The 27,986-nt window shown below is 47.6% G+C and overlaps 1 protein-coding gene across 1 annotated transcript in view; it reads right to left on the reverse strand.

Annotated features, from left to right (window-relative positions):
* TMOD1 (tropomodulin 1) overlaps positions 1-27,986 on the reverse strand; it is an 80,815-nt gene that overhangs the window by 23,022 nt on the left and 29,807 nt on the right. Inside the window, exons 3-6 of the mRNA XM_027105424.1 lie at positions 17,392-17,548; positions 10,124-10,243; positions 2,211-2,300; positions 1,164-1,294 (exon numbers count right to left, since the gene is read on the reverse strand). Coding sequence (XP_026961225.1) covers positions 1,164-1,294; positions 2,211-2,300; positions 10,124-10,243; positions 17,392-17,548 — 498 coding nt within the window. The remainder of the gene's footprint in view (positions 1-1,163; positions 1,295-2,210; positions 2,301-10,123; positions 10,244-17,391; positions 17,549-27,986) is intronic.

A 27,986-nucleotide genomic window follows, 5' to 3' on the forward strand; every position in this document is an offset into this window, starting at 1 on the left:
CAATAAGATCAGACTCTCTGCGGGGAGAGGGACCGGGCATTGGCATATAGTTATTTTTTAATCTCCTCAAGGGAAAACCACTGACCTAGTCCAACTGCCTCACGTGCAGAGGGGAAACTGAGGCCTGGAGAGGGCCGAGCCCTTGCCTGAGGCCTCACGGTGAAGACACAGGGCCGTGGCCAGGTTCCACACCCCCATGCCTCCTGGTACGCACTGCCAGGGTGCACGGCTCTGAATTGTGCCAGCGTCTCCCACTGTGCACACGGCAGACAGCGGAGGCGCCCGAGAGAGAGAGCCTGGCTGTGTTTGAACGGATCTCTTATTTCAGAGTGTCACTTTAGCCCCCGTGGGAGCAGAGCAGGGGAAGGCCAGGTGCAGGAGAACACTGCGGGCGCAGGGTTCCGATCTGATCGTGCCGTGGGGCTGGCAGCCACTTAAAGAAAGTGGAGAAGAAAGGAAAGGGGAGCCGGGGAGTGAGGGGCCCACTTCTTATCTTACATCCACACCCCCCGAGAACTAATCCCTCTGGTCCCTGGGCTGAGCAGGTGGGCAGGCAGCTGGGCCTGCTTCTGAATTCCTCCTGCAGCCTGTCCAGGGTAGGACTGCCTGTCCATCCATCCCCGCTCTGCCCTTAGTGGTCACACAGGAAAGGTCTGGAGAGGTGTGGGCCGACGGCTTAGAATATGTCTTTGGACATTTGGGCTGACAGTTCCCTTCTAAGGTTGCAGAATGAGGCTGAATATGTGCAGCTACACTGGTTCAGGGCTAGGTCCCTCCCCGGGCTTGGTTACCCCATGAACCTGGTGGGCCCTGGGCTTTTCCAGCCTCGGGATCCCGTGCGGCCGTATGTGTCTGACTCACGATTTTATCTCAGAGAAGCTCTCAGTGTTTTGAATAGGGTGGCGGGTTTCCAGAGCCAAAGCTGGGTTGGCCTGTGGTGAACATCTGGGTCTGATGTCAGTCCCCAGAAGAAACCAGGACCATGGGCTGTGCTAGTTTACACTATCCTCCCTCTATTCCTGATCCAGAAGCACCCAGAGTCCAAGCAGGACCCTGCTGTCTCCGCACAGCCAGGACCGGGCCATCTGGGTCTGGGTGTCACTAGACATGGCTTCCCTGCCTCCCCCCAGCAGGGCAAGTGGAGTCAAAGGGGTTAACCTCACCCGGATGTTGTTGAGGTTGACCTCTTCAAGTTTGGGGTCGTTGCTCTTTATCCGCTCCAGCGTTTCATCCAAGTCTGTTGCATTTGGTTCTTCATCAGGCACAGGCTTGTATTGTGTAGGTTTGATCACACCTAGAGTGACCAACAACAGGCGGGTGGCTCACAGAGACGGGGCGTCACTCTCCCTCGACATAAGGACACCGGAAGGAAGCGGCAGCAGAGCTCAGGGACACGGAAGGCTGGGCATCTCAGGGGCTATGGGGGAGGGGGGGGGAAATGGGCGGGGCCAGGAGTCTGGGCCCTACTTGGACTCTGCCTCTGCCGTCCTGCAACAACTGGGTGAATTCGCTAAACCGTCTGAACCTTGGTGTCCTCATCTGTAGAATGTGAACGAGTCGTTCTACCCAGTGGGCTCTTGTGAGGGTAAAATGAAGCCTGGATGGGAAGGAAATGTGTAGGCCTTCCAGAGGGAGGGATAATTGCGCGTTGGGTGCCCTCGTTTCTCTTTGGGGCCAAAATGCCAGCTTGGAACAATGCAGCGGAGCAATTCAGACAATGCAATATTGGCACAGGAAAGGACAAGGAGACTCGTGGGGCAGGAGAGGCATCCGGAGACAGACCCAAGTGGACACATGGACATTTATGATCAAGGTGGAGTTCCAAACCAGAGGTGAAAGGATGAACTTTACACAGAGTGGTGTTGGGACAGCAGGATATTGATTTAAAAAAATGAAAGTTCAATCTCATCTCACACCACACACAAACAGGAACTCTAGGAGGATTAAGAAGTTGAATATAAGAAGTAAACCTCTAAGACTTACAGAAGAAAATACAGGAGGACGTTTTGTTAATACTGGGATGGGGAGGGTCTTCGTAAATACGTCACAAAATCCCAGGAGAGTAAAAGGAAAAAGTGGATAGATTTGGCTTTATAGAATTCGAAATCTTCTGCAGTGAGCCAGAGAGCGGGCAGAGGCAGCAAGACGTGGGAGGACCCCTCACTTCCAAGGTGCCCTCGCTGGGGGCAGGGAGGGGTGCCCGTACTCACTGTTGAGTCCCTCCTTGTTCACGATGGAGCTGCTGCCCAAGGCCTGGTAGTACTGCTGGTTGCTCATGAGCGTGTGCATGCCCAGGATAGCTGCGGGGACACGAAGGGCCCATGACACGCCTCTCAGACAGAGAGGCTTCTGGGCACGGACATTCCATGCCCCAGGAAGTTTTGCTCACAGAAATGGCAAGAAACACTTGCAGGTAAACTTTTAAATTTTATTTGGTTTTTACTCTTGCCTCTATTGACATGACTCTCGAATCTCCATCCCCAGCCTAGGTTTCTGTGTCCCTGGCCTCAGATTCCTAGATGTCCCTCTGATGTCCCACTGGCACGTCCAACCCAACTCGGCCAAAACGGAACTCCTCTTTCCCGACAACAGCCTCTTCCTTTGGCTCATGTTCCATCTGGTCATGCTGCCTGTCCCTCGGGGTAGACCCTCAGTCACATGGCAGCCCTTCCCCTAAATCCTCACCCTCCTATACAGAGCCTCTCATCTGTCCCACCTCGCACTCCATCACCTCTGTCCTGGTTAAGGCCCTATCAGTTCTCGTCTGTATTATCACAGCTGTGGAATCACTGGTACTCTGGCCTCAGTCTCTTCCTATCTTCCCCCACCAGCATTCAGCACAGAGCAGCCAGAAAGATCTCTCTGGAAAGGCAAACCTAACCACATCCCCCCGTGATCAGTCATTCTTTGATCCATTCATTTGTTCGACATTTACCGAGTGCCAGCATCATGTGTCCAGCTCCAGGGGGGTGGGGACGGTGAGGAACAAGAAAGACAGGGGCTCTGCCATGTAGGTTACAGTCTGCTGGGAATGAGAAACTAAGCAGGTACCCACACAATTAAAAACGTAAGTGCAGAGTATGCTAAGTGTTGTAAAGAAAAAGTTCAGTGTGTTCTGGGAGAAGAGAACAGAGAAACTTGGGATGAGAGAGATGAATATAGATGTTGGCCAGGTTAAGAGAAAGGAGGTAGAACATTCTGGGCAGAGGGATGGTGGGTGGGAAGCCCTAGGCTTGGGGAGTGGAAGGCCAGGGAGGGAGGGGGAAGCTGAAGATGGATAGAGATGAAGTTGGACATGTGGCAGAGGGCAACACGTCCTCACCAAATGCTTATGTCGGGCTAGAGAGTACACTGTACATCAGTGACACTCAGTCTGGTTGTGCATCGGAATCACTGGGACTCTTTTGAAACTCCTGATGCCCAGGACTCCCCCAGACCAATTAAACCACAATCCCTGGGCTGGGGCCAGGCATCTGCCTTTTTTAAAGCTCCCCAGGTGGTTTCACCGGGCAGCCGAGGTTGAGAACACTGCCTAATGCCATCCCCCTTAATCTTCACAACAACCCTTGGGAGTAGATTTTATTCAAATAGGCAAGGCCACATCCTACAGGGTCTTCTAGGTCCAGGTAAGGAGCTCAGATGTCTTTTTCTAGGCATGGCCTGAGCAGGGAGTGAGATGGTCTGACTCAAGTTCTGTGACTGTTATCAGGCTGAATGTGGAGCACTGACTAGAGGGGAAGGATGGGCGTGCAGGACCATGAGGACGGTGCCTTGTGACTCCAGAGTCTGGCTTCACTGGCCCTCCCCGGGGCTGGCCCTGCTTCAATAGCCTTGGCCTTTGCCCACGCCCTTTCTGCTCCGGCGACACAAATGGTCACTGCTCAGTAGATGCTCCTGCTTCTGCCTATGCTGCCTGTCTGCTGGCAATCCTCTGTCCATCTGCACTGCCCACTGCTGAAATGCCCCCCGGGAGAGTTTTGAGATTTAGCAAATAAAAATACAGGATACCCAGTTAAACTGTAATTTCAGATAAACAATGAAAAATGTTCTAGTGTAAGTACATCCCATTCAGTATTTGAGACCTTCTTATATTAGAAACTTATTCATCATTTATCTGAAATTCAGATCCAACTGAGCATACTATATTTGATCTAACAACTCTACCTCCCCATCCTTTAAGTTTGGAATAATGCTTCCTCCCCCAGGGAGACCTCCTGGATTCCACCGTCTCTCTCTGTAGCTCTCTCACAGCACCTGGTGTCCTTATCACAGTACTTAGTCAACACAGTGTTAGAGCTCTCTGGGTACATGCATGCTTCCCCTACTGGACTGTGGGCTTCTGGAGGTCAGGGAAGAATATTATCTCTCTTCTACCTCTTCCAGAAGATGGTATTTGGTAAACATTTTCTCATTAAAAAAAATTCCCCTGGCCATTTCATTAGACACGATTTCTAGTTAGAGAGACAACAGCGAGCCTTTAGTGAAGACTCAAGAGAACCAAGTTCCAGCCCTGACTCTGCCCCTGATGCTGTGTGACCTTGGGTAAGTCCCCTCCCTTCTCTGGGCTTCAGCCTCCTCTGTACAATGAGGGGTGAGACCAGACCATTGGTTCTCAATCATGGCTGCATATACAAATTACCCGCGAGCTTTACGACAATACCAGTGCTCCTCCTGAACAAACTGATTCGAATCTCTGGAGATGTATTTTTAATCTCCTTGGATGATTTTTGATGCTTAGTGGGAGCTACAAACCACAAGACAAGATGATCTCAAAGTACCTTCTGTTTCTCACATTCTAAGAGTCTTCTCTGCTAAAATTAGACTTGCCTGCTCATCGCTAAGGAGAACTGGTAAGGAGAGAGGCATCTGCACTGTTTTGAGCTCTCTGGGCTTTAATTTAGGCTGCGTTTCTGTGGGCGGAGGGAGCTGAAGCCTGCGTCAGCAGCAGGTGAATCACATCACCTGGAGTCACCTTCTCTTCCAGCTCCCATACGGAGAGCGGCTTTGGTGGTGGTTCTGGGATGCTGCTGGGATTCGAGGTTTGCAAAAACAGTTTGGAAAGGTTGCTGGAGTCGTAGGAAAGATGTAACCTCATATGGCTGGCTGGTCTTGCTTAGAGTGTACAGAGAGGTGGAAAACGGAAAATGCATTTTGTGCTTGGACAATAGCTTCTTGTAATGGTCCAGAAAGAGAGGGCAGAGGCAGGAAGGTTACAAGGAAGTGCTGGGGGACAGAGGAAGGAGACCTGGGCTCCAGTCTGGGCCTCGGTACTAATTTGCTGGGTAACCCTGTCCAGGTCACTTCTACTTTGGGTCCTCGGTGTTCTCACCTGTAAAATGGACTATATTTGAAGGATGATCTCTTACCTTCACATGGGACTTAATAGCCACATGGCAATTTCTCATCTTCTTACGCTGTTTGATTTTTACAGCAAGCATCCAGGGTAGTTACTGTCGGTCCCCACTTTTCCAGCAGGCTCAGGAGGGAAATGGTTGGTCAAAGACCGTTCGGTGAGGACCCTCCTGGCTTCTAAGTTAGTGTCCCCACCCACACCTCTACACACTAGGTCACCAACAGGTCTAAAGTTCTAAAACTTGTCCTCAACTTCAGAATTCTAAGGACAGATAACAGTATATTCTAGAAGGTAATGTATATCAATAGGGGCCCTGAGAAGAAATAAGACGACTTTGCAGTCCAGAGATTAGAGTTCTAAGAAGGAAGGAGGGAAGGAGGGAGGGAAAAGGGGAGGGAAGGAGGAAGGGGAGAGGCCACGCTAAATCTCCACTGCTGAGCAGAATGCTTGGTGGCTCTGAAGCCAGTATTTCCTCTCCCGCCCTAAGCACCAAACCATGACCTTATCCTTGCTTGGTTTTGCACACTCCATGTCACCAGGAGTGAGTGATAGAGAAAAAGAGCACATCAACATTGCTTGCTGCTTCATTCTTTTTTTAAAAAATAAATTTATTTATTTTTATTTATTTATTTTTGGCTGCATTGGGTCTTCGTTGCTGTGTGTGGGCTTTCTCTAGTTGTGGCGAGCAGGGGCTACTCTTCGTTGTGGTGCGTGGGTTTCTCATTGCGGTGACTTCTCTTGTGGAGCACGGGCTCTAGGCACGCGGGCTTCGGTAGTTGTGGCACATGGGCTCAGTAGTTGTGGCGCACGGGCTTAGTTGCTCCGCGGCACGTGGGATCTTCCCGGACCAGGGCTTGAACCCTCTTCCGCTGGGATGCGTCTCCCCGCCTAGTTCACCTCTACTCTTCCTCCTTTCGTCTCAGCTTCAGTCCCCACTCTCATCTTGCAGCCCCACCACCTCACTCGGCCCTTTCTCCCTCCGACACTCACTCCCACTTGTCCTTCCACGTTGGCCTCAGTGTTTGTTTAACCTCAGCTCCTCGAGGGCAGGAACCGGGCCGCTTTCTTACGATTGGTCCAGAGCAATCGGAGGCTTAGTTAATGGAAATGCTCTGCCTGGGAGTTGAGTTGTGGGGAGCAGAGATGACCTGAAGACCCTGTGCCCAGCGCACCCTCCTCTTCTTTCCCTAATGAGTCATCCACTCGGGGCTCCAGCTACTCCCACCAACACACCCAGCACTCCGACAAGATGTCCTGCCTCCAGCGCCTCCGTCTCTCAAACTGACTGATTCCTTGCATCCTTGCAGGCACCCAGCTCTGTTTTCTGATGCCTCAGGCCAGAAAGCCTGCCGTCGTCTCGTCATCTCAGCCTCTTGGTCTCTGACCCAGCTCTAGGAACAGCTGGTCTCTCGGAGCCACGTTCCAGACGCAGTCCACCTCAGCCCTTGGCCTTACCTGGGGCCTGCCTCCTACATCCCCTCGTCCTCCGAACACCACCGCCTCTCTGCCCAAGCCCCTGCTTTCATCCGGCCTCTTCCAACACTCCCCCAGGCACGGGTGTCAATGCTTTTGCACGACATCCGGAGACTTTCCTAATTCGGCCCCATCCTCCCCAGGCCGACTCTGTGAGACTCTGCCATGCACCCCCTCTCACCACTCTGTTTCCATTCCCCTACCCTGGAGGGTTTTATCCAGGTTGTGCTGGGTGCTGATGCTGTGAGTGGGACCAAGCTGCCTGGGTTCAAACCCCGTGGGCAAGGATAACCTCACTGTGCCGACTTCCCCTCTCTAAAAAATGGGGACATCAATAAAACTCACTTCATAGGATTGCTGTGGTCAACAAATGCAGCAAGGTATGGAAAACAACTCCCACAGCAGCTGGGACATAGGTGGTCAACAAATGTTCCGCGCCTCCTTCCACTGCCACCTTGCAAACGGCTGACATACAGTGACACGTGTCCAAGGTTAGCCAGTGAACACTGGTGTCGCCTCGCAGCACCCCTCCCCTTTCCGGACAGCGGAAGCGTATGGTATCATGCACAGATACTAATAATTAGTCACGCCAATACAAATAAAGAGGAACAGTTTCAAGATATCAACCCAGAAGTTCAGCACAACATTGCAGCCCTGTTTTGGCACTGACAGCAGAGTCATTTGATAATCCCTCTGGGCTGGAGTGACGTCATGGAGGGTGATCGGAGAAGGACCAGGATAAAAACAGCCCTTGGGGTGAGTCAGTGTGGAGATGCTGGACAACCATGTCACTCACCCACCGCCCAGCTGCACAGATTAACCGGAACTCAAGGGGACCCCGCATCAGGCAGACAGTTCCGTCAAAACACCCGAGCCTTATGTGGATCTAATGCACATTGTGTGGTTTCTGACGAGCAAACCAGCTGAGTATCCTGAGCTAAGTGCTCCATGTCCACCCAGGTGACCTCCTCACTGCTGTGTACTTCATGGTGAAAATGAACACCTTTCTCTCTCAGCCCTGACACCCTTTAAGCCACTGCCCTTTGTCCTTTCCCAAATGTTCTGTCTCCTTAGGAAAGGGTTGTCTGGACCGAGGGTCTACACATTGGCTCTCCTTTTTCACTCCTTAGGCCCCGCAACCTGGCTTTGGTGCCCCTTCTTCCTCTTTCCTAAGCATGTCATCAGGACTGGTGCACAACACCCACGAGAAGCAGGAGGACGTGAGAAGCAGAAGACACTGCGGCCGGCTGAGTTTCCTGGCACTGGCGGGCTCACCTGGCCTCTGGCTTCACCCCTGAGTCTCCCGGCCAGCCCTGAACCCTCATTCTGTCTCCCTAGCTCTTGCGTTAGGCTCTGCCCATCTTGATTTGGCCGTTGGTTCCCAGTCCATGTGTGGCTACCTGGCCTCCACTGTGGCTATGTTCACCCCATTTCCACTCCTCTCCCAAGGGCCCTTGCCTCCAGAGCCCCGGGTCCCCACTACTGCCAGGCCAGGACCTCTGCCTGGAACTTGATGATGCTAATGACACCCACCTCTCTATCTCCAGCGTGGACCCCTTGCAGAACTCAAGACTTTCATGTAGGGACTTCCCTGGTGGCACAGTGGTTAAGAATCCACCTGCCAATGCAGGGGACATGGGTTCAATCCCTGGTTCGGGAAGATCCCACATGCTGTGGAGTAACTAAGCCCATGCGCCACAGCTACTGAGCCTGCACTCCAGAGCCCGCGAGCCACAACTACTGAAGCCCGCGTGCCTAGAGCCTGTGCTCTGCAACAAGTGAAGCCACCGCAGTGAGAAGCCCACGCACCGCAACGAAGAGTAGCCCCCGCTTGCTGCAACTAGAGAAAGCCTGCGCACAGCAACGAAGACTCAACGCAGCGAAAAATAAATAAATAAATGAATAATTTTAAAAATAAAGCCTTTCATGTACAACTGCCCTTGATTGGGTGGCCCACAGGCACCCTGAACTCTAAAGGTCCCAAACTGAACTCCGTATTTCCCCTACACCTTCTCCTCCCCACTGTTATGGTTGAACTGTGTCCCTCCAAAATTGTTGATTTTGTCCTGATTTGTCCCTCCAATATGTTGAATAAAGTAATTTCTAATACCTTAGAATCTGTAACTATATTTGGAGATAAGGTCTTTAAAGAAGTGATTAAGTGTCAATGAGCCTGTTAGGGTGGGTCCTAATCCAATCTGTCTGGTGTACTTACAAGAAGGAGATTAGGACACACAAAGGGACACAAGGGGACACATGCACAGAGGGACACCATGAGATACGGTCATCTGCAATCAAGGAGAGAGGGCTCAGAGGAAACCAAGACTATGGACACCTTGATCTTGGACATCCAACCTCCAGAACTATTGAGAAAATACATTTCTGTTATTTAAGGCACCAGGCTGTGGTATTTCGTTAGGGCAGCCTGAGCAGACTAACGCACCGTCATCAATGGCACCAACGTCCACTTAGTCTCTGGAGCCAGGTCTGGGCTCCTCCCTTGACCTCACAGTTGACCCTGTCTTTCCTCTCCCCTTCCCACTTGCCTTGAGTCTCTCCCTACCCCATCCACACTCCTGTCATCATCTGGGTGAGGGTTAGTAGCCCCCAAGGCTGCAAAAGAAAAAGACCAGCTACCTCACTGGGCCAGGGAGCACAGCATGGTGGTGGGCACACTGTGGCCAGAGCCTGACCCCCCGTGGGGAAGGGACATGGGCGAGTGGGACGGGGACCAGACAGTAAAAAGGGGAAAAGAGCAGGTGGCAGAAAGCTCTGGATATCAGGCCACCTTCTGGAGTTTTAGGGGCTGTTTGTGAAGATCACATGGAAACACACATGAAGATGGAGGGTGTCGTACAAATATGAGATATGGGGTGATCGCCTCCAAGCCCGGCTCTCCGAGCTGTGCAAAATGGGAAAATCAGATGACTTGCTCCAGCCCTCTGTGAGCCTCCTGGACCTGAGATGCCGGCAGCCCTCTGTCTTCCCCCCTCTATCCTCTCTTCCCAAGCGGCCTGAGCAGGATTTGATGCCGTGGCTGGTGAAGGGCCCCGGCTGCCTTGCACAACCCTCTGGGATGGGGTCTCATGGCAGCAACAGCTGGCTCCGTGGTGGGAAGGGTTTTGGTTTTATCTCCATTTTACTCATTTCGGTTTTTAATAATAGAGTTCCATCTGCTCTAGTCCTTGTTAGAAACAGAGAGGGTGTTTATGTTGAAATAAACCGTCCAAGGCTCGCCTGCAGACGTGGGTCAAACGCTTCTGGAGGACGTGGGGAAGCATCAGGAACGCCTCTTACCTGCGATGTCACAGAGTTCCGCATCCGAGGCATTTGCCAGGGCCTCCTCCAGCTCTGGCTCCAGTGTCACACTTTCCAGCACGGGGTCCATCGGCTTCTGCTTGGGGACCCAGACTTTTCCTGAAAACACACGGGGCGCCCATTACAGGGAGTGCAGCTGCACTGGGGCCCTGGGTGGACCGTCTCAAAGCCCTGTGGATCCCTCGATGCCGAGATTCCATTAAAACTTCTCCCTCTGGGGACCCGGTGCCAAACTTGTCCAAAGAAAGGGAGTCAGAGATCTCCAACAAAGCACCCTGCATGTTTGAAAAGAACTTTATAACTTGGTCAAGGGAGACTGCTCACTACTGAAAACATTGGTTATTAATTTTAACAATCTGTAAGTAGGAAAAGATACAAAAGAAAAATATAATAAAATGCCAGGGTCTGGAATACTCTAAACAAGCGTTCTGGTATGAGAGGAAAATTTAGAAACATTTCTAAACCAAATAAATAAAATACACTCAGATTATTAAAAGAGGCATAGGGAGAAAATATAATGTCTCTTGGGACACTATATTTTTACAGTGTCAGACTCATAATTGAACGAGAGAGCAAAGAGGTTGGTCGGTCGCTGCAGTGTGCACCAAGAGGGATTATTAAAGAAATTATGGGGCATCCCCACGATGGTGTTCTAGCAGTTATTATGATAAAGGATGGTGGAGATCTCTACTTACTATGAAAGGAAAATGCCCAAGACAAAATCTTGTGTGAAAAAGCAAGTTTACAAAATAGCATGAATTATTTAATTCCATTTATGAAAATTGCACATATATCAATATATATTTATCCATGCAACACATATTTACTGAATACTTCCTATGTGCCCAGCACCTTTCTTGGCGCTAGGGGGACAGCAGTGAACAGTGTACAGTTTAGTGAAAGAAGACAGATAATATACAAACATGTAAAGATACCAGAGAGTACTAAGAATCACAAAGGAAAATAAAGCCAAGCAAAAGACTAGGAAGTTCCAGGCTGGGGTGTGGGTGAGGTGGGCTCTGCTCTCTTGGGTAGCATGGTCAGGGAAGATGACCTGTGAGCTGGGCCCTGACAGAGTGAGGAAATGAGCTCCTCAGACCAGCAACAAGACAAGGATGCCTGCTTTCATTGCTCCTACCCAACTGTGTATTGAAAGTTCTAGTCAGAGCAAATGGACAAGAAAAAGAAATACATGGCATCCAGACTGGAAAGGAAGAAGTAAAATGATCTCTGTTCGCAGATGACATGATGTTATATGCAGAAAATGTTCCACACACACAAAAAAATACAGGGTACAAGGTTAACATATACAAATAAGTGGGGTACACCAGCAAATAACAATCTGAAAGGGAAATTAGGAAAATAATTTCATCTACAATACAATCCAAAAGAATAAAATACGTAGGAATAAATTTAACCAAGGAGGTGAAAGACTTGTGCATGGAACACTATAAAACATTGTTGAAAGAAATGAAAGAAGACCTAAATAAACAGAAAGATATCCCAAGTTCATGGATTGGAAGACAATATTAAAATGGCAATATTGCCCAAAGCAATCTACAGATTCAACGCTGTCCTTATCAAAATTCCAGTGGTCCTCCTCCTTTATTTTGGAAATGGAAAAGCCAGTCCTCAAATTCATATGGAATTGTAAGGGGCTCCAAATAACCAAAACAATGTTGATAAAAAACAAAGTTGGAGGACTCAGACTTCCTGATTTCAAAACTTACTACAAAGTTAAACAGTGTGACACTGACATAAGGATAGACATATATAAAAAAAATGGAATAGAATTGAGAGTCCAGAAATAAACCTATACATCTATGGCAAATTGATTTTTGACAAGGGTGCCAAGTCCATTGAATGGGGAAAGAATAGTTTCTTCAAGAAGTGGTGTGGGACAACTGGATATCCACATGCAGAAAGATAAAGCTGGACCCCTATCTCATACCATACACAAAAACCAACTGGAAATGGATCAATGATTTAAATATAATACCTAAAATTATAAAATTCTTAGAAGAAAACATAAGTGTAAATCTTTATGACCTTAGATTTGGCAAAGTACTCCTAGATATGACAACAAAAGAATAAGCAACTAAAGAAAAACAGATCAATTGAACTTAACCAAAATAAAACTTTTGTGTATCAAAGGACATTATCAAGAAAGTGGGAAGATAACATACAGAAGAGGAGAAAATATTTACAAATCATATACCTGATAGGGTCTAGTATTCAGAATATATAAAGAACTTTTACAACTCAACAACAAAAAGAAAAACAACCCAATTTAAAAATGGGCAAAGGACTTAAAGACATTTCTCCAAAGAGGGTATACAATTGCCTCTAGGTATCTGAGGGGGATTGGATGCTCAAGTCCCTTATATAAAATGGTATAGTATTTGCATATAACCTACACACATCCTCCTGTATACTTTAGATCATCTCTCGGTTACGTATAATACCTAATACGATGTGAATTCTATGTAAATAGTTGCCAGTGCGCAGCAAATTCAAGTTTTGCCTTTTTAAACTGTGCGGAATTTTTCTGAATACTTTTGATCCCCAGTTGGGTGAATCCGTGGATATGGAACCTGCGGATATGGAGAGTCAACTGTACAGATGGCCAAGCACATGACAAGATGCTCAACGTCATTGGTCATTAGACAAATGCAAATCAAAACCACAATGAGATACCACTTCACGACCATGATAATGGCTATAACATAAACCAAAAACCAAAATGGAAAATAACAAATGTTGGCAAGGATGTGGAGAAATTGGAACCCTCATATATTGCTGATGGGAATGTAAAAGGGTGCAGCTGCTTGGGAAAACTGTTCGGCAGTTCTTCAAAAAATTAAACACAGAAGTACCATATGATCCAGCAATTCCACTCCTAGGTATATACCTAAAAGTTACCCAGACAAATACTTGTATAGGAATATTCACAGCACCACTAACCACAACAGCCAAAAAGTGGAAACCACCAAAATGTTTGTCAATAGACAAATTGTGGAATATTATTCAGTAATGAAAGGGAATGAATGAGTCTCGAAAATAATATTCTAAGTGAAAGAAGCCAGACACGCAAAGTCACATATTATATGATTTAATTTATAGGAGATATCCGGAATAGGTAAATCCATAGAAACAGACTGGTGGTTGCCAGGGGTTGGGAGCGAGGGGCATGGGGAGTGACTGCTTACTGGGCACAGGGTTTTATTTTGGAGTGATGAAAATGTTTTGGATCTAGATAGAGATGGTAGTTGCACAACATTGTGTGTGTACTAAATGCCACTGAATTGTTCACTTGAAAATACTTAACATTATGTTATGTGAATTTTACTTCAATTTTTAAAAACCTGCTCATTTTGGCTACTGATTGAGAATAGCCTGCATTGGGCCAGGTTGGAAGCCAGGAGATGGTTAGGAGGTTCCTTCAAAAGTCCACATGAGAGATGACAGTGACTTGGACCAGAGGTGGGGAGGGGTGGGAAGAGCAATGTTCAGAAGGATATTCACTAAAATGGGATCAGTGCCTACCTCTCTGCAGAGAGTATTACTTTGTTTAGTTATTTAGATTGTTTACAGGGGCTTCCCTGGTGGTGCAGTGGTTACGAATCCGCCTGCCAGTGCAGGGGACACGGGTTCAGGCCCCGGCCCGGGAAGATCTCACATGCCACGGAACAACTAAGCCTGTGCACCACAACTACTGAGCCTGTGCTCTAGAGCCTGCAAGCCACACGACTGAGCCTGTGTGCCACAACTACTGAAGGCTGCGTGCCTAGAGCCCGTGCTCCACAACAAGAGAAGCCACCGCAAGGAGAAGCCCGTGCACCACAACGAAGAGCAGCCCCTGCTCGCCACAACTAGAGAAAGCCCGCGTGAAGCAATGAAGACCCAACGCAGCCAAAAAATAAACAAATAAATTTATAAAATAAATAAATAAATAAATAGATAGTTTACAGCAAAGATCAATTACTATACAAGCAGAACAGTCAGCAAAATGATCTGGGAGAAAATGTATCATAACCTTCACCAGAGGTGCATCTGGAAAACAGCAAATCAAAATGGCTAAAAGGAAAATGAACTCTGAAAATGACTGATGCAGTGACTAGGATGAACATTCAGTAAATATTTAAGACCTATGGTTTATTATGCCCCTGCAGCAGGTGCCTCCATGAGGGTGGTGACTCTAAGACACTGTAAGAGGGACTCAGACGTCTTCCCTTCCTTCATCTTACTAGTTGGGATGTGGGTGTGATGACTGGAGCCTCAGCAGCTAGATGGACCATGAGGACAAGAATATATTACAAGGATGGCAGAATGAAAAACTGGAAAGGGTCTTGATTCCTAATGCCAAGGAAGATGTCTTACAAGCCCTGGAATGCCTAACCCTGCAGCTCTACTAAGTGAAAGAAAACTAAACTTCCATTTTAAGTCTCTCTTATTTTGTTTCTTCAGCACATGCAGCCAAATCTGTATAATGAAAATACCCTGCATGGAACTTTATTCTGATTCCCCCACTTGAGTGAGAGTGAGGGAAAATCCAAATTCCTCAGGACTTTGTACCAGTTTATGGATCTTACCACAACCTGCTGGGTTTTGTAGTGCCTGAAATGCTATTTCCCCTCAGCCTAGGCTTGCTCTAGGCCCTGCGGGGGGCAAGTGCTCAGTAGAGCTGGACTGAACAGCCCTGCGTCTGCCTGTTAGAGCTGGAAGGTCTCCTTCCCCAACTCTCTGTTGAGACTGTACTTATTCAATATACATGGACTCCAACAATCATCATGTAAATATTTTATGATGATGATGCTGGTGGTGGTGATGATGATGATAAACCTTTTAGGCTTGTCGTAATATGAAAATAGAATAAATTCTAGCCACCCTCCTTGGGTCAGCCTGGTTTTTCACGAGGGCACTCAGGCTCTGGGAGTCTGGAGAGCTGTTCCCGGCTTGGGGCCAGGTCAGCGCTCTGCGAAGGGGAAGCAGGACTGGTTTATATATCACCCAGATTCCCTTCCCCCATCTCATCTCCAGCTCCTCCCCTGGGAGGGGGATGGGCACACAAGGGAGCAGGTGTCAGTAATGACTCACCAACTGTCCACTCAGGTCTGCTGCTGACTCTCTCACAGCCTTGGTTTCCCCATTTTTCACATGTGTAGTGGGGATAGTGGGAGTTTTAAGGCCCCATGAAATCCAGAGATTTTATTATCTTCACCTGCTGCACAGAAATCACTCCTCATGGTACAAGTACCTTGCTTAAAACCATCTTGTGCCTACGCTCTCAGCCAGGCACCCCCGGCCCTTAGGGTCAAGGGCCCCTTCCCCTGCCGCCAGCGCCAGGGTGCCTCAGACCACACAATTCTTCCAAAGCTCTGTAATCCAGATGTCTCCTGGGCTTCCCTGACCTTCCAAGTTTTCAGTAAAATCTGGACTGGGCTTCAATTCCAGGCACTGGGATGGCTAGAAGTCCTCCCTGAAATGCCCACACCTGCTTGCTCTTCCATTTTGTTATTTATCAGGCAGCTGCTCTGTGCAGCATTGTGCTACTGCAACAGGGACACAGAAATCAATGCCACAGACCTTGGCTCATCATGTCGACATTCTTGGGGGTGAGGAGAATGGAAGAGGTGGAACACAGACAATTAATTACCCCATTAATTAATTAGAATTAATGCTTTCAGTCAACAAATATTTTACTAGGTGCCTACTACATGCTAGGGTTTTTGAGGTATAGGGATATAACGATGAACTAGATAGATGTGGTACTGGTACCCATGGAGTTTATATTTGAAGGAAAAAGCCTGTAAGATCCATTATGCATATATTTAATTTGAACTCATTCATTCATTCAACACCTCTCTCCTGAGCCCTACTGTACACTAGGCCCTGTGCTGGGTGCTGGGGGAACTGTGTAAGCAAAAGCAGCTGAGTCCCTGCCTCATGGAGCTTACAGGTCAGTGTAAATAAACACATAATGATAAAATAAGAATTGCTCTGAAGAACACACACAGGCTCCCGAGATGGAGAATAACCAAGGGGGAGTTGAAGGGATGGAATGTCCTAAACAGTGTAGACCGGAAAGGCTTTCCTGAAAGAGGAGACAGTACAGTTGAGACCGAAAGGGTAATAATAGCTAATATTGACATAGCATTCAGGATGCACCGGGTGCTGTTTTAAGTGCTTTATATAGATCTTAACTCAGTCTTCGTAACTCCCTCAGAAGGCTGGTAATATTCATCAACCCCATTTTACAGACGAGGAAATGGAGGCACAGCAGGTTTAAAAATGTACTCGAGGGAATTCCCTTGCAGTCCAGTGGTTAAGACTCTGCACTTCCACTGCAGGGGGCACAGGTTAGATCCCTGGTCGGGGACTAAGATCCTGTAAGCCATGTGGCATGGCCAAACAAACAAATGTACTTGAGTTCACACAGCCTAGTAAGGGGTAGTGCCAAGACTGTAGCCAAAGTAGACCCAACTCCAGGCTATGCTTCTAACCATTACGCCTCTTACAGAGGAGAGAAGCCAGCCCTGAAGCCAGCTTGGAGGTGGACAGAGGACCAGCATTCCATGCAGAGGGCATACGTGCAAAGGTCCTGAGGTAGGAAAGAGCTTGGAGTGTTTGGGGAAGAGAAAGAGGCCTGTGGGGCAGCAGGGCAGTGAGCAAGGGTGAGCATGGTACCAGAGGACAGAAGGATGATTTGGAGTGAAGGGGAAGTTCTGGAAGGGTTGGATAGTCGGAGTGCCTCTCTGCTCCCCGGAGCCTTCTAGATGGCTTGCCTTAGTCTGGGGCAGAGAGTCTTAGAGGGGCAGATGAAGGAAAGGAAGCTGCAGCTGCCAGAGAGAGGAACTTTGGGGAAAAAGAGGGGATAATTAGGGTTGAGACAGGATATCTCTTGTTCCTGGTTTGGAGGGGACAGGCCTTGTTTGGGCTTCACGTCCTGATACCATTTTAATAGTTCCTTCTTTCCCTTTTGACAGTATCAGGTTTGTATGAAAAATAATCAGGACACCCTAGTTAAAGGGGACTTACGGGAGTGTTACGGGTCTGGTTTACCCCAAAACTTCACTAAATCTACCCCATGCGCTGATGCTTTTGGAGTCGGGTTTGTGACTTTGGGCCAGGCAGGGATGAGGGCAAGGAGGTCCAGTCACATCTGGCCCAACACAGGGCCTGGCATACAGCTGCCACTCAATGATCATGGGGAATGACGTACTCAAAAGTGCAACATTGTTCAGTACCTCGCTTCTCCCCTGTGTAGGGGACCAGATCTTCTCGGTCCTTAAACTCCTTTGCTTGCTTTTCCAAGTGATCCAAGAGCTCCTCCCTTTTAAAGGGGCCCGTGGGCGCCTTGGTGGTCTGATCCTTCTGCCTCAGGCCCGCAGGCAGCAGTGCATTCTACAGTGGCAGTTGCGGGGCAGGTGCACAGAGAGAGAGAAAGAGAGAGAGCAGTCAGCTGCTGAAGACTTGCATTCCTCCAGAAACTCATCACTGAAAAACAGGGAGCTCAATCTAAGTCGCTCATTTACATGTAAGGAAACTAACAACATGGGAGGGGCAGAGGCTTGCCCAAGGTCACTGGCAGACAGGGGCAGAGCTAGGCTAGGACTCGGGTCTCTTAACCATACCTGTTTCCCAGCCTCTAACATTGTTTTAAAGGCAAGGGGGTGAGGGGTCAGCTGACCAGGGGCTGAGCACAGCGGAGGGCTCCAAGAGCATCTGCTGAGGGAGAAATAGGATTAAGTTGGCGTTTGGCTGCGTGAGGGTATTTACAGCTGTTGTGCAGAAAGTGGTTGGGGAGAGAAGCAGCCCAGGGGGTTTGAGTTAGGGCCCTGGATGCAGAATCAGGCAGGAAGAGGCAGACCCAAAAAACAAGCAGAGAAAGCTGGGCAGGACTGCAGGAAGGGCCAGGCATGCTCTCAGGCTGCAGCCCTGGTTGGCCCTACCAGCTGCTTTCTACCCTCCTGACTGTCGTGCTCATGCATGCTGGCTGTTAAATATTTTGAACGTTGCCCGTGGAGATGGGTCTCTGAAGAAAGATAGCATCAACCAATCACTGTGTTCTCTTCTTCAAACATGGACAGGCTTCTAGGTGTGGGCTCACTACTAAAGCAGATTCCTAATCAGGGTGGATTTGAAGCACATGGACTTCACTTTAACTCAGTATTGTAGAGACTCAAAGAAGTTTACGGTTGCCAGGATGCTTAGAGATCATCCAGTGTACACATGCTCCCTTCAAGAGGAAACTGAGGCCAAGAGCAAAGAAAGACTTGCCCCAATCTAGAACCAAACCAGGGTCCTTCTTCAGATTTGGGGGAAGAGGGCAATCTTCTAGTTAGATCATTGCTCTCTCTCCACTCCTTTTCATTCGGGGAGGTCAGGAGGATATGGGGAAGGCTGATGTGAGCAGAATCTCACCTCACTTCTTGCTGCACCCCCAAAATGGCTAAATTGGAGAGCCGTTCCGTCTCCAATCTTTGTACCAGCAAAATGCATATCTTCACTCACTCACTCACACTTCAAATCCTTTCCTAAAAGCCCCCTCTGAGAGGGGAATACTATTAGCTATATGAAGAGAGCTCTGTGCCTGGGACATAGAAGGACAAAGCTTGGGAGGGAAATGCTACTGTTTGACTGCAGTATGATTTTTTTTTGTTGTTTTTTGTTCTTTTTACAAGATAGTTTACCACTGTGCTGTTCCACTAAGAGTGGTGGGTGCAAGATCAGGAGACTGGAGTGTGAGCCCAACTCCGGGAGAGCTGAGGTGAGCAGGGCCTCGCACACTGATCAGTACACACAGGGGCTCGCAGAGGGGGGCTGGTGTATGTGCAAATGCATTTAGGCCACAAGTCAGGAGGGACATTTGGGAGTTGGAGCACATTATGAGAGGACGGCCAATAGGTAGAAAATCAAGCCGTGACTGATTTGTGGATGAGTGTCAAGAACATACGTGGTGCCACAGATACCCTAGTTTTCCTTAAGCAGCAGTCCTCAGACACTGTCCACCGTGATATGAAGGATGGCTGATGGTCCACAGATGAGCCACATTTCCACAGGTATGTCCCAGGTGAGACAGGATTTCCTGTGGCTACTAGTGTGTGTCCATTCAGTGAAAGTACATCTACCGTAGCCCAGTTGAGTGAGGGCACAGCCTAAATGTCGGCAAATGTCCATCTGTGATTACCCATAATAAGTAATCAAATTCTTTGTGACACGCCAGCATGTCACAGTTACCCCACACCAGGCTTAAGCCCTGACTTGGAGTAATGATGTCTCCAGCAACATGATCTTGGGCAAACCTCACCGTTTCTCCGTTTCTCTGGCTATAAAATGTGAATAATAACAGTCACTCTCTCAGAATTGTTGAGAAAAGTAAATTAGATAGTGCAGAAGGGTGCTTAGCACAGTGTCTGATACAGTGAGCACATAAATTATTATTGACTATTGCTGCTGTTCTAAAATCAGGTAAAATACCTTATACCAGGAGGTTGGTTACCCAAATATGTATGTTGGACAGGGGATGTGTTATCCCAATATATCTTAAAATTCAAAAAAGGAACACATACAAATATAAAATGAATTAAGCATGGACAGCAAGTGTTTTCCCAATGATCCCCACAGGGAAGACCTGAGAGATTTTTGTCACCATAAAGGATTTTGATGGCAGTGAGGTGCTGGGGCACATTCTGACTTCCAAAGGGCTCAGTATTGTGATGGGAGAAACCCATGATGCTGTAACTGAGGGGAAAAGGGTTTGCAAACTCACATCTCGTTTTGAATAGATCTGATAGAGGCCACTGATTCAAAGTAGGGTTTTTCACATTTTTTTCTCTTTTTGTATATACATGAGATAATGGATGGTCACTAAACTAGTAATCATTTCATGATGTATGTAAGTCAAGTCTTTATGCTGTACACCTTAAACGTCTACCATGCTGTATGCCAATGATATCTCAATAAAACTGGGGGCGGGGAAAGTAGGGTTTTCAATGTCAGCACAAGAGGTATTTGGGGCTGGATGATTCCTTGTCATGTGGCTTGTTCTGTGCATTCGTGGCTGGCTAGCAGCATCTCTGTCCTCTGTCTAATGGATGCTGGTAGCACCACCCCCCTCCTAAGCTGTGACAGCCAAAATGTCTCCAAATATCGCCAGATATCCCTGGTAGGGATGCAAAATCGCCCGATTGAGAACCATTTCAGTGTTAAAACTGAAGCCCATATCATTCTAATAGGGGAGTGAAGATGTTTTTAATGTATTTTAAAAATATTACTTAGATGTCATGTTAAAATATAGTTTCATTTATCTTTATTGAAAGCAGTTGACTTTTAAAAAACAAAAACGTGTAAGGCCTTTTCTAACAATTCTTAGCTTATTGGATTTTTAAAGGAAATACTGAGAGTATCAGCCTCATTAGGAGTTTATTTTCATTCTATCAAATGGTGCGTCTAGTGAACTATAACGTGATTTTCAATTAAAACCAGACAGTTGTATATTTTTTAAACTCATGATTATTTATCATTTTAACTTGTTTTCAAAAACAGCATATGAACTCACATGATATACAAGAATTAACTCAAAATAAATCAAAGACCTAAATGTAAGAGCTAAAACTATAAAACTTTTGGAAGAAAACATAGGCATAAATCTCTGTGACCTGGATTAAGCAATGGTTTCTTAGATATGATACTAAAACAATAAGCAACAAAAGAAAAAAATAAATAAATTGGACTTCATCAAACTTGAAAATGTTTGTGCTTCAAAGGAAACTGTGAAGTAAAAAGACAACCCACAGTTTGGGAGAAAGTTTTTGCAAATCATATATCTGAGAAGGATCGAGTATGCAGAATACTTAAAGATCTCCTAAACTCAAAATATATAAGACAAACAACAGAATATAAAAATGGGCAATGGATCTGAATAGACATTTCTCCAAAGAAGATATAAAAATGGCCAGTAAGCACATGAAAAGCTGCTCAACATCATTAACCATCAAGGGAACACAAATTAAACCCAGGGTGAGATACTACTTCACACCCATTAGGATGGCTATAATAAAAAAGACGAGTAAAAGCAAGTGTTGGTGAGAATGTGGAGACATTGAAACACTCATATGCTGCTGAGGGGAATGTAAAATGGTACAGCCCCTTTGGAAAACAGTCTGGCAGATTCTCAAAAGATTAAAAGAGTTATCATATGAGACAGCAATTCCACTCCTAGGTATATACCCAAGAGAAATAAAAGAATATGTTGACACAAAAACTTATACATGAACGTTCATAGTCATAATAGCCCGAACGTGGAAACAACTCAAATGTCTATCAAGTGACAAATGGATAAATAAAGTGTGGTATATCCATACAACAGAATACTATTTGGCAACAAAAAGAAATGAAGTACTGGTGCGTGCTACGTCACAGATGAAACCTTGAAAACATCATGCTAAGTGAAAGAAGCCAGTCACAAAGGACTACATAGTGTCTGATTCCATTTATATGATATGTCCAGAGAACAGTCACATCTGTAGAGACAGAAGGTAGATTAATGGTTGCCTAGAGCTGAGGAGGAAGGTGAGAAATGCGGAGTGACAGCTAATGGGAACAGGTTTCTTTTTGAGGTGATGAAAATGTTCTAAAATTGACTATGGTGATTGTCGTATAACTCTGTGAATATACTAAGAAACACTGAATTATATACTTTAAATGGGTGAATTTTATGAATTTTACATCTCAAAAAAGGCGTTATTAAAAATGGACTATGGGGCTTCCCTGGTGGCGCAGTGGTTGGGAGTCTGCCTGCCAATGCAGGGGACACGGGTTCAAGCCCTGGTCCAGGAGGATCCCACATGCCGCGGAGCAACTGAGCCCATGTGCTACAACTACTGAGCCTGCGAGCCACAACTACTGAACCCACATGCTGCAACTGCTGAGGCCTGTGCACCTAGAGCCCGTGCTCTTCAACAAGAGAGGCCACCGCAATGAGAAGCCCGCGCACCACAGTGAAGAGCGGCCCCTGCTCGCCGCAACTAGAGAATGCCCGCGAGCAGCACCGAAGACCCAACGCAGCCAAAAATAAATAAATTAAAAATAAATAAATTTTTAAAAAATGGACTATGTTAGTGAGGGGAAAATTACAAAAATGGCCAATGCAATAAATTAAATGCCCATGGAATGCTGAGAACACAGGCTCTTTGTGTGTCAGTGGCCAAAAATGATGCTGAGATTGGGCAGGCTAGAGCCGGCCAGATTTAATATGGTGTCTTGTTTTACAGAGCAAGGTGCCATATTATGTAAATTCATCATGGAGCAGTTAAATGTATAAGAAAATGCTGCCTTGGATGACTATTAGAACCTGAAGCTGACTCTCAGACCCAGCCTACCCAGTTGGTGAGGAAAGAGTTCCCACAACCATTTTGGTGTCACCTTCGACCAGGACAGCATTTGTTGAACATGTATGTGTAGAAATGTATCTTTCATTCCTTCATTTCTTATTCGTGCAGCAAACATCCATGGAGTGACTATTATGTGTCCAGGCAGTGTGCTAAGACCAGGACCCCACCAAGGGCTCTCTAATTTGGAATAACTGAGGAGACAGAAGGTAAATGGGGGAAGCAGAGTAAAATGAGAGAAAAGTCTCAATTATAGCACGTGTGGAAAACAATGTATTGTTTTAGTTTTTAAGGTTAATCAAGATCCTAAAGTGGGGTCCACTTTACTGAATAGCAAAGAATAGTCGATAACTAGCCTCTACATTCCTGCAAAGGTCGTATACGTCCATGATGCCCGCTGGTAATTGGAACGATCTAAACTTTAAGGCACTTAAGTCTCATTCTCCTAATCTTAATGTCTGCACAGGGTAAATTTGCTGGGCACGTGCTTTCTTTATATTTAGTTCAAAGCATCAGTCTGCTCCTCCAAGGCAGATATCGCTTCTGCATGAGGGGAATCTGTATTTACACACACACATCACATGGACATCTTCACTCCAAAGATCGGTGGGTTATGGGTGAGATTTGCTTTGGGAGACAGCTTTGGTACAATATATATGACTTGGTCCTTACTTACAATTGGAAATTTACTTGTGTGAGGAGGGCAGTGACTAATGCCTGGGCGATCTCCTTATTATAGCCTGACAGGAAAGTTAGTGTTCGTTTTAAGGAGGAAGAATTTCTAGACACTCTCTGATCTTAGCCTAAATATAAAATTATAGCTGTTATGCGCTTGGGAGTGGGGAGGACTGTGGCACATTGGAGCTAATTACTGCCGTGTAAGAATGTGGGTGGTGTTCTTAGATCTGCTCAACTTTATGTGAAAGCTCTTGATTATTAAACATTGACACATGATCCAAATATTTTAAGAACAGTGTTCAGACCAAATAAAACACAGATGCAGGCCAGTCTCAGCCCATGGGCTGCCACTTTGCCATCTCTGATTGGAGGTTCCTATCAGACTAAAATTCCAGGTAGAGAAAGTCAAGATACTCATTCATTTATTCCACACATGATCACTGAATGTCTTGCTCCTTTCAGGCTCTGGGCCAGAGGAAGAAAGAGGTTGTATACATGGGTTTTTAATTTAGAGGTTTTAAAAAAAAATTAAAAACGAATCAAAAGTTTAATATGTTCTTGGAAATAATCACAGAGGGAAAAACTAGGCAATCTCTTCCTGTAGTTCCCTACTTGTGGTTTTTTAAATGGTGACTTCCTTTTAATGTTGTAAAATTAAAACTTGGATGTGCAGCCTGACAGGTTAACATCTTGGTCTAATTTTCTCACCCAAGCTCTGGAGTCCAGCTGCCCACAGGACAATGAAAACTGACAAATCCTCAACTGCGTTGTTAGGAGCTCTAACACCCTGCAAACAGGTGAAGTAAAGGCCAAATATTAAGCATCTGCACAATTACCACTATAATTATCTAATTATAGATAGCTGGCGCTATGAGAGACTCCATCCTGGCTAGAACTACTGCGGGCTGGGTTAGAAGTACACACACAAGCAACACATACACACACATACACATACACATACAATGTATTAAAAGAATCATAGACTCCTGGCAGCTCAGAGCTGCAAAGCCCTGAGACAGCCTCTGGGCCAATTCTTTCATTTTCAGTTGGGGAAACTGAGGCAAGGGAAACTGAAGTCACTGCCCAAAGTCACACAGCTTGTTAGCCACACAGCCAGGAAGCCTGAGCTGATATATAGGTGACACTGCACATAATTAGCTTCTCAAGGATCAGTATGACTGTCTTCAGACTAGTGGCTTAGCATATATACAACGTCCTTTAATTTTATTTTATTTCTTTTTTTTGCAGTACGCGGGCCTCTCACTGTAGTGGCCTCTCCCGTTGCGGAGCACAGGCTCTGGATGCGCAGCCTCAGCGGCCATGGCTTACGGGCCCAGCCGCTCCACAGCATGTGGGATCATCCCAGACCGGGGCACGAACCCGCGTCCCCTGCATCGGCAGGCGGACTCTCAACCACTGCGCCACCAGGGAAGCCCTATACAACGTCCTTTAACCTGGTTCTTCACAGTGACAAAACACAAGGAATTTTATCACTTTTCCCCCATAAATCAACTACGTCTAAGAACAAGGGAATGTACAATGTGTCCCCCTCCTTGGGCTGGGCTCCAGGAGTCCTGGGTTTCTGTTCTGTGACTGAACCATACACAGCCCCCTGGAAGAGGGTGGACCGCGCTCTTTATCGGGTATTGGCAGCGAGGGCCGGGGAGGGCAAGGGCCTTGCCTGAGGTCACACGTGGACCGAGAGCCCGGGCTCCTGAGTTCCAAGCCCCAGAAAGCTTTCCATCCCACCCGGCTGCCTTCCTCTGAGAACGGATCCTGGAAACCAGATGTGGCCCCGTGTGAGAACCAGGCTCCCTCTCCGGAGTGCACCTCTTTATCACACTGGTCTCCGTTTACAGGTGGAGAAACTGAGGCACGGAGGCATGGAGTTACTGTCCTGGGTAAGAGTGAAGCCCAGGAGGTAGATTTCTCAGAGTTCCCACTGAGAATTCTTTCTCCCTCCTGCTTCTAACGACCTCAGGCTGCCCCAGATGCCCACCCTTCCCCCGTCCACCACAGCAGCAGTCCAAACATTGAACAGGCCAGTCAGCCATCCAGTTACCTTTTACAAGGTATTTGACCCAAATGCTTTTTTTCAAGTGGCCTTGAGGACTTTTATTTTCCAATTATCTTTCAGGTCTGATTCCCCTTGTGTAAAGCGTGGCCCTCCAGTGCCTCGGGGCTCGTCAGGAGACAGAGCGCCCGGCCTCTGCCCCGTTCACCAGCAGCTTCCAGATCCCACTAGAGGTCACTCGGTGGGGCTTCAGCAGAGCTTTCTTGTCACATATGGCAGAACCTAGCCTGAGAGCACAGCACGCGTGCTTCGGTCACAGATGGGACAAGCGGGTCCAGACCTCTAATAAGCCCCCTTTCTCCATACATTCCCCACCCATCCACCCGCCCAACGCACTCTGGACCTCCTCCTCTTTTCCTGTTCTCTCCAGAAAGAGCCAGGCCTTTGCCTCAGCCACCATGACGCTGCTGCAGGACTGGTGAAGCCCAGGAGCTAGCACACCCCCCGGACAGCTTTACAGGGCATTCGTGCTGACATCCAAAGGCACCGTCGTAGCCCAAGCCCAGTAGTTGTTTGTGGTGGAACCTATCGCTCACGACAGCACACTCTGTGTCTCTCTGCTGTTCATGGCACAAGGTGAGGCCAAACCTTCCCTTCCCGGCGTTCTCCTAATCCTCCTTTTCTGCCTCATGTACAAGGAAAATGTTCCACATTCCCTGCTGTGCGGGGCACCCTGAGACAATGAATGAGTGATTGCGCTCCACAGGGGCCCAAGAGAGGGAGACACGCCCAAGTGTGAGCAGCTTACTCTACCCGGGCTTCCTGGAGGCGGTGGCTCCTGAGCTGAGTGAGTCCCAGGGCACTAGGCAGGACAGCCGGGGTAAGAGAAGAGAGGAGAGGGATGTTACCGGGGGATAGCACCGCGGAGACAGAGGCTTGGCAGGATGAGGGGGTGTGGCTCGCCAGGGGAAGGAGTCTGAGGCTGCAGGGTTTGGAAACGTCTCCATCTGAGGGGAACCGGCCTAGTTCAAGCTGTGCTGTCTCTTGCTGGGATCATCAGAGTAGCCTCAGGCTGGCCTCCCTGCCACTGGCCTCTCCATCTGCACTCCCTTCCCCTTCTATCAGCCAGACGGACCGGACCAACTGGCGCATCTGACAGGGTCACTCCCCAACACACTCACAAACGCTCAGCACCTCTACTAACCCACAGAATCATGACTAAATTCATCAGCCAGACATGGAGAGCTTTTCGTGATTTGACCTCAACCTACTCCAGCCTCCCGAACTTCTCATCTTTAAGTATTCCATGTTCCAGCCACTCCAGGCTGCTCCGCATTCCGCAGCCGTGCCCCACACCCTCACCCTGCCAGGGCATTGCTCAGGCTGTGCTCTCTGCCTGGAATTCCATCCCTCCTCCCCTCCCTGCATACACCCTTCAAAGCCCTTCCCTTGGGCACCCTGTCCAGCCTTTGCTGTGCTCCTGGCACTGATCTGGTGATTCTCTTTCCAAACACCCTGAGGCATCTTGCCAATTCTTATATACTGTTCCTTCTAATTTGTCTTGGAGCACATTTATGCGGTATCCCTCTCCCCAGGGAGACTGAATGCCCCTCAAAGGCCAGCTGGGACGTATCCTAGTCATCTCTGAGTCTCCGGCCCCAAGCAGTGAGCGCTAATGTGTTCTGAGTTGTCCAGAATCACACAGCACTGATGCTCCGGCAGGGAAAAGATGGTATTTCTTGGACACCCTTCAAGTCAGCATCACACCTGCTGCCCTGAGCTGTCTGCTGGGCACCCAGCTGCTGCCCCAAGCAGGTCTGGGGAAGGGGATGCATTATGAAGGGTGCTAGAGTGAGGGTGCCCACCATGGGACCAGAGTTTACTGATGGAGATTTTGGAAAATGCCAAGCTAGAGAGTAAGACCTTTGTAATGTTTCCTTTGGGGATCTGGATTTAAATTCCTAGCAACTCCTCTCACTCCTCCTCAGAACTTTTGGCAGAGCAGAACATCAGGCCATCAGACTGGCAAACCCATAGTTACAGACTTCAAATTGTCACCAATATCATATCTCCCCTTCTCCAGTGATAAAAGCACTCCACCCTTAGCTGAGCACATGGCCACTTAGATTAAGGACTACTTTTCCCAGGCTCCCTTGCAGCTAGGTTGGGTCATGGTATGAGAACTGTCCAGTGGCAACTTCCAGTAACTTTCCTTAAAAGGTACTTGAAAAATGGCTTTTCTCCACCCCCACCCCTTTTCTTCTATTCTAATGCCTGGAATGCAGCTATCCTGGCCACCACCTTGGATCGTGAGGATGAGGGCTACACCTTAGTGATGGCAAGGACATGAGCTGAATGGAACCTGGGACTCTGGGATGTTTGGGGAGCTAAGCTCCCTACCTGCCCTAGACTGCCCACCTCTGGACTTTTATGAGATGAATAAACCACTGCTTACATCATGTTATTTTGAATCTCTATTACTTACAGCTAAACTGCATTCTAACTGACAGCCTGGGTTCTCATCCCAGGGCTTTGAGGCCACAAACAGGGCACTGGTGCTCTCTGACTTTGAATTCCCTTTCTGTAAAATGGTCAAGATCTCCTTTAGCTTGAAACCTCAGAATAAAGCCTTGAACTCTATATTAGAAACAGATTATGACAATCAGTTTTATCACCATAGGGCATAATTGTTCACTTTCATTCAACTGAACAGACACTGAATTATGGGGAGGCTCTGTCAGGGCAGCTGCATCTGGTT

This window comes from Aethalodelphis obliquidens, unplaced genomic scaffold, assembly GCF_003676395.1.
Source record: "Aethalodelphis obliquidens isolate GAN/ISIS:26980383/991018 unplaced genomic scaffold, ASM367639v1 scaffold7, whole genome shotgun sequence".
Classification (NCBI taxonomy): Eukaryota; Metazoa; Chordata; class Mammalia; order Artiodactyla; family Delphinidae; genus Aethalodelphis; species Aethalodelphis obliquidens.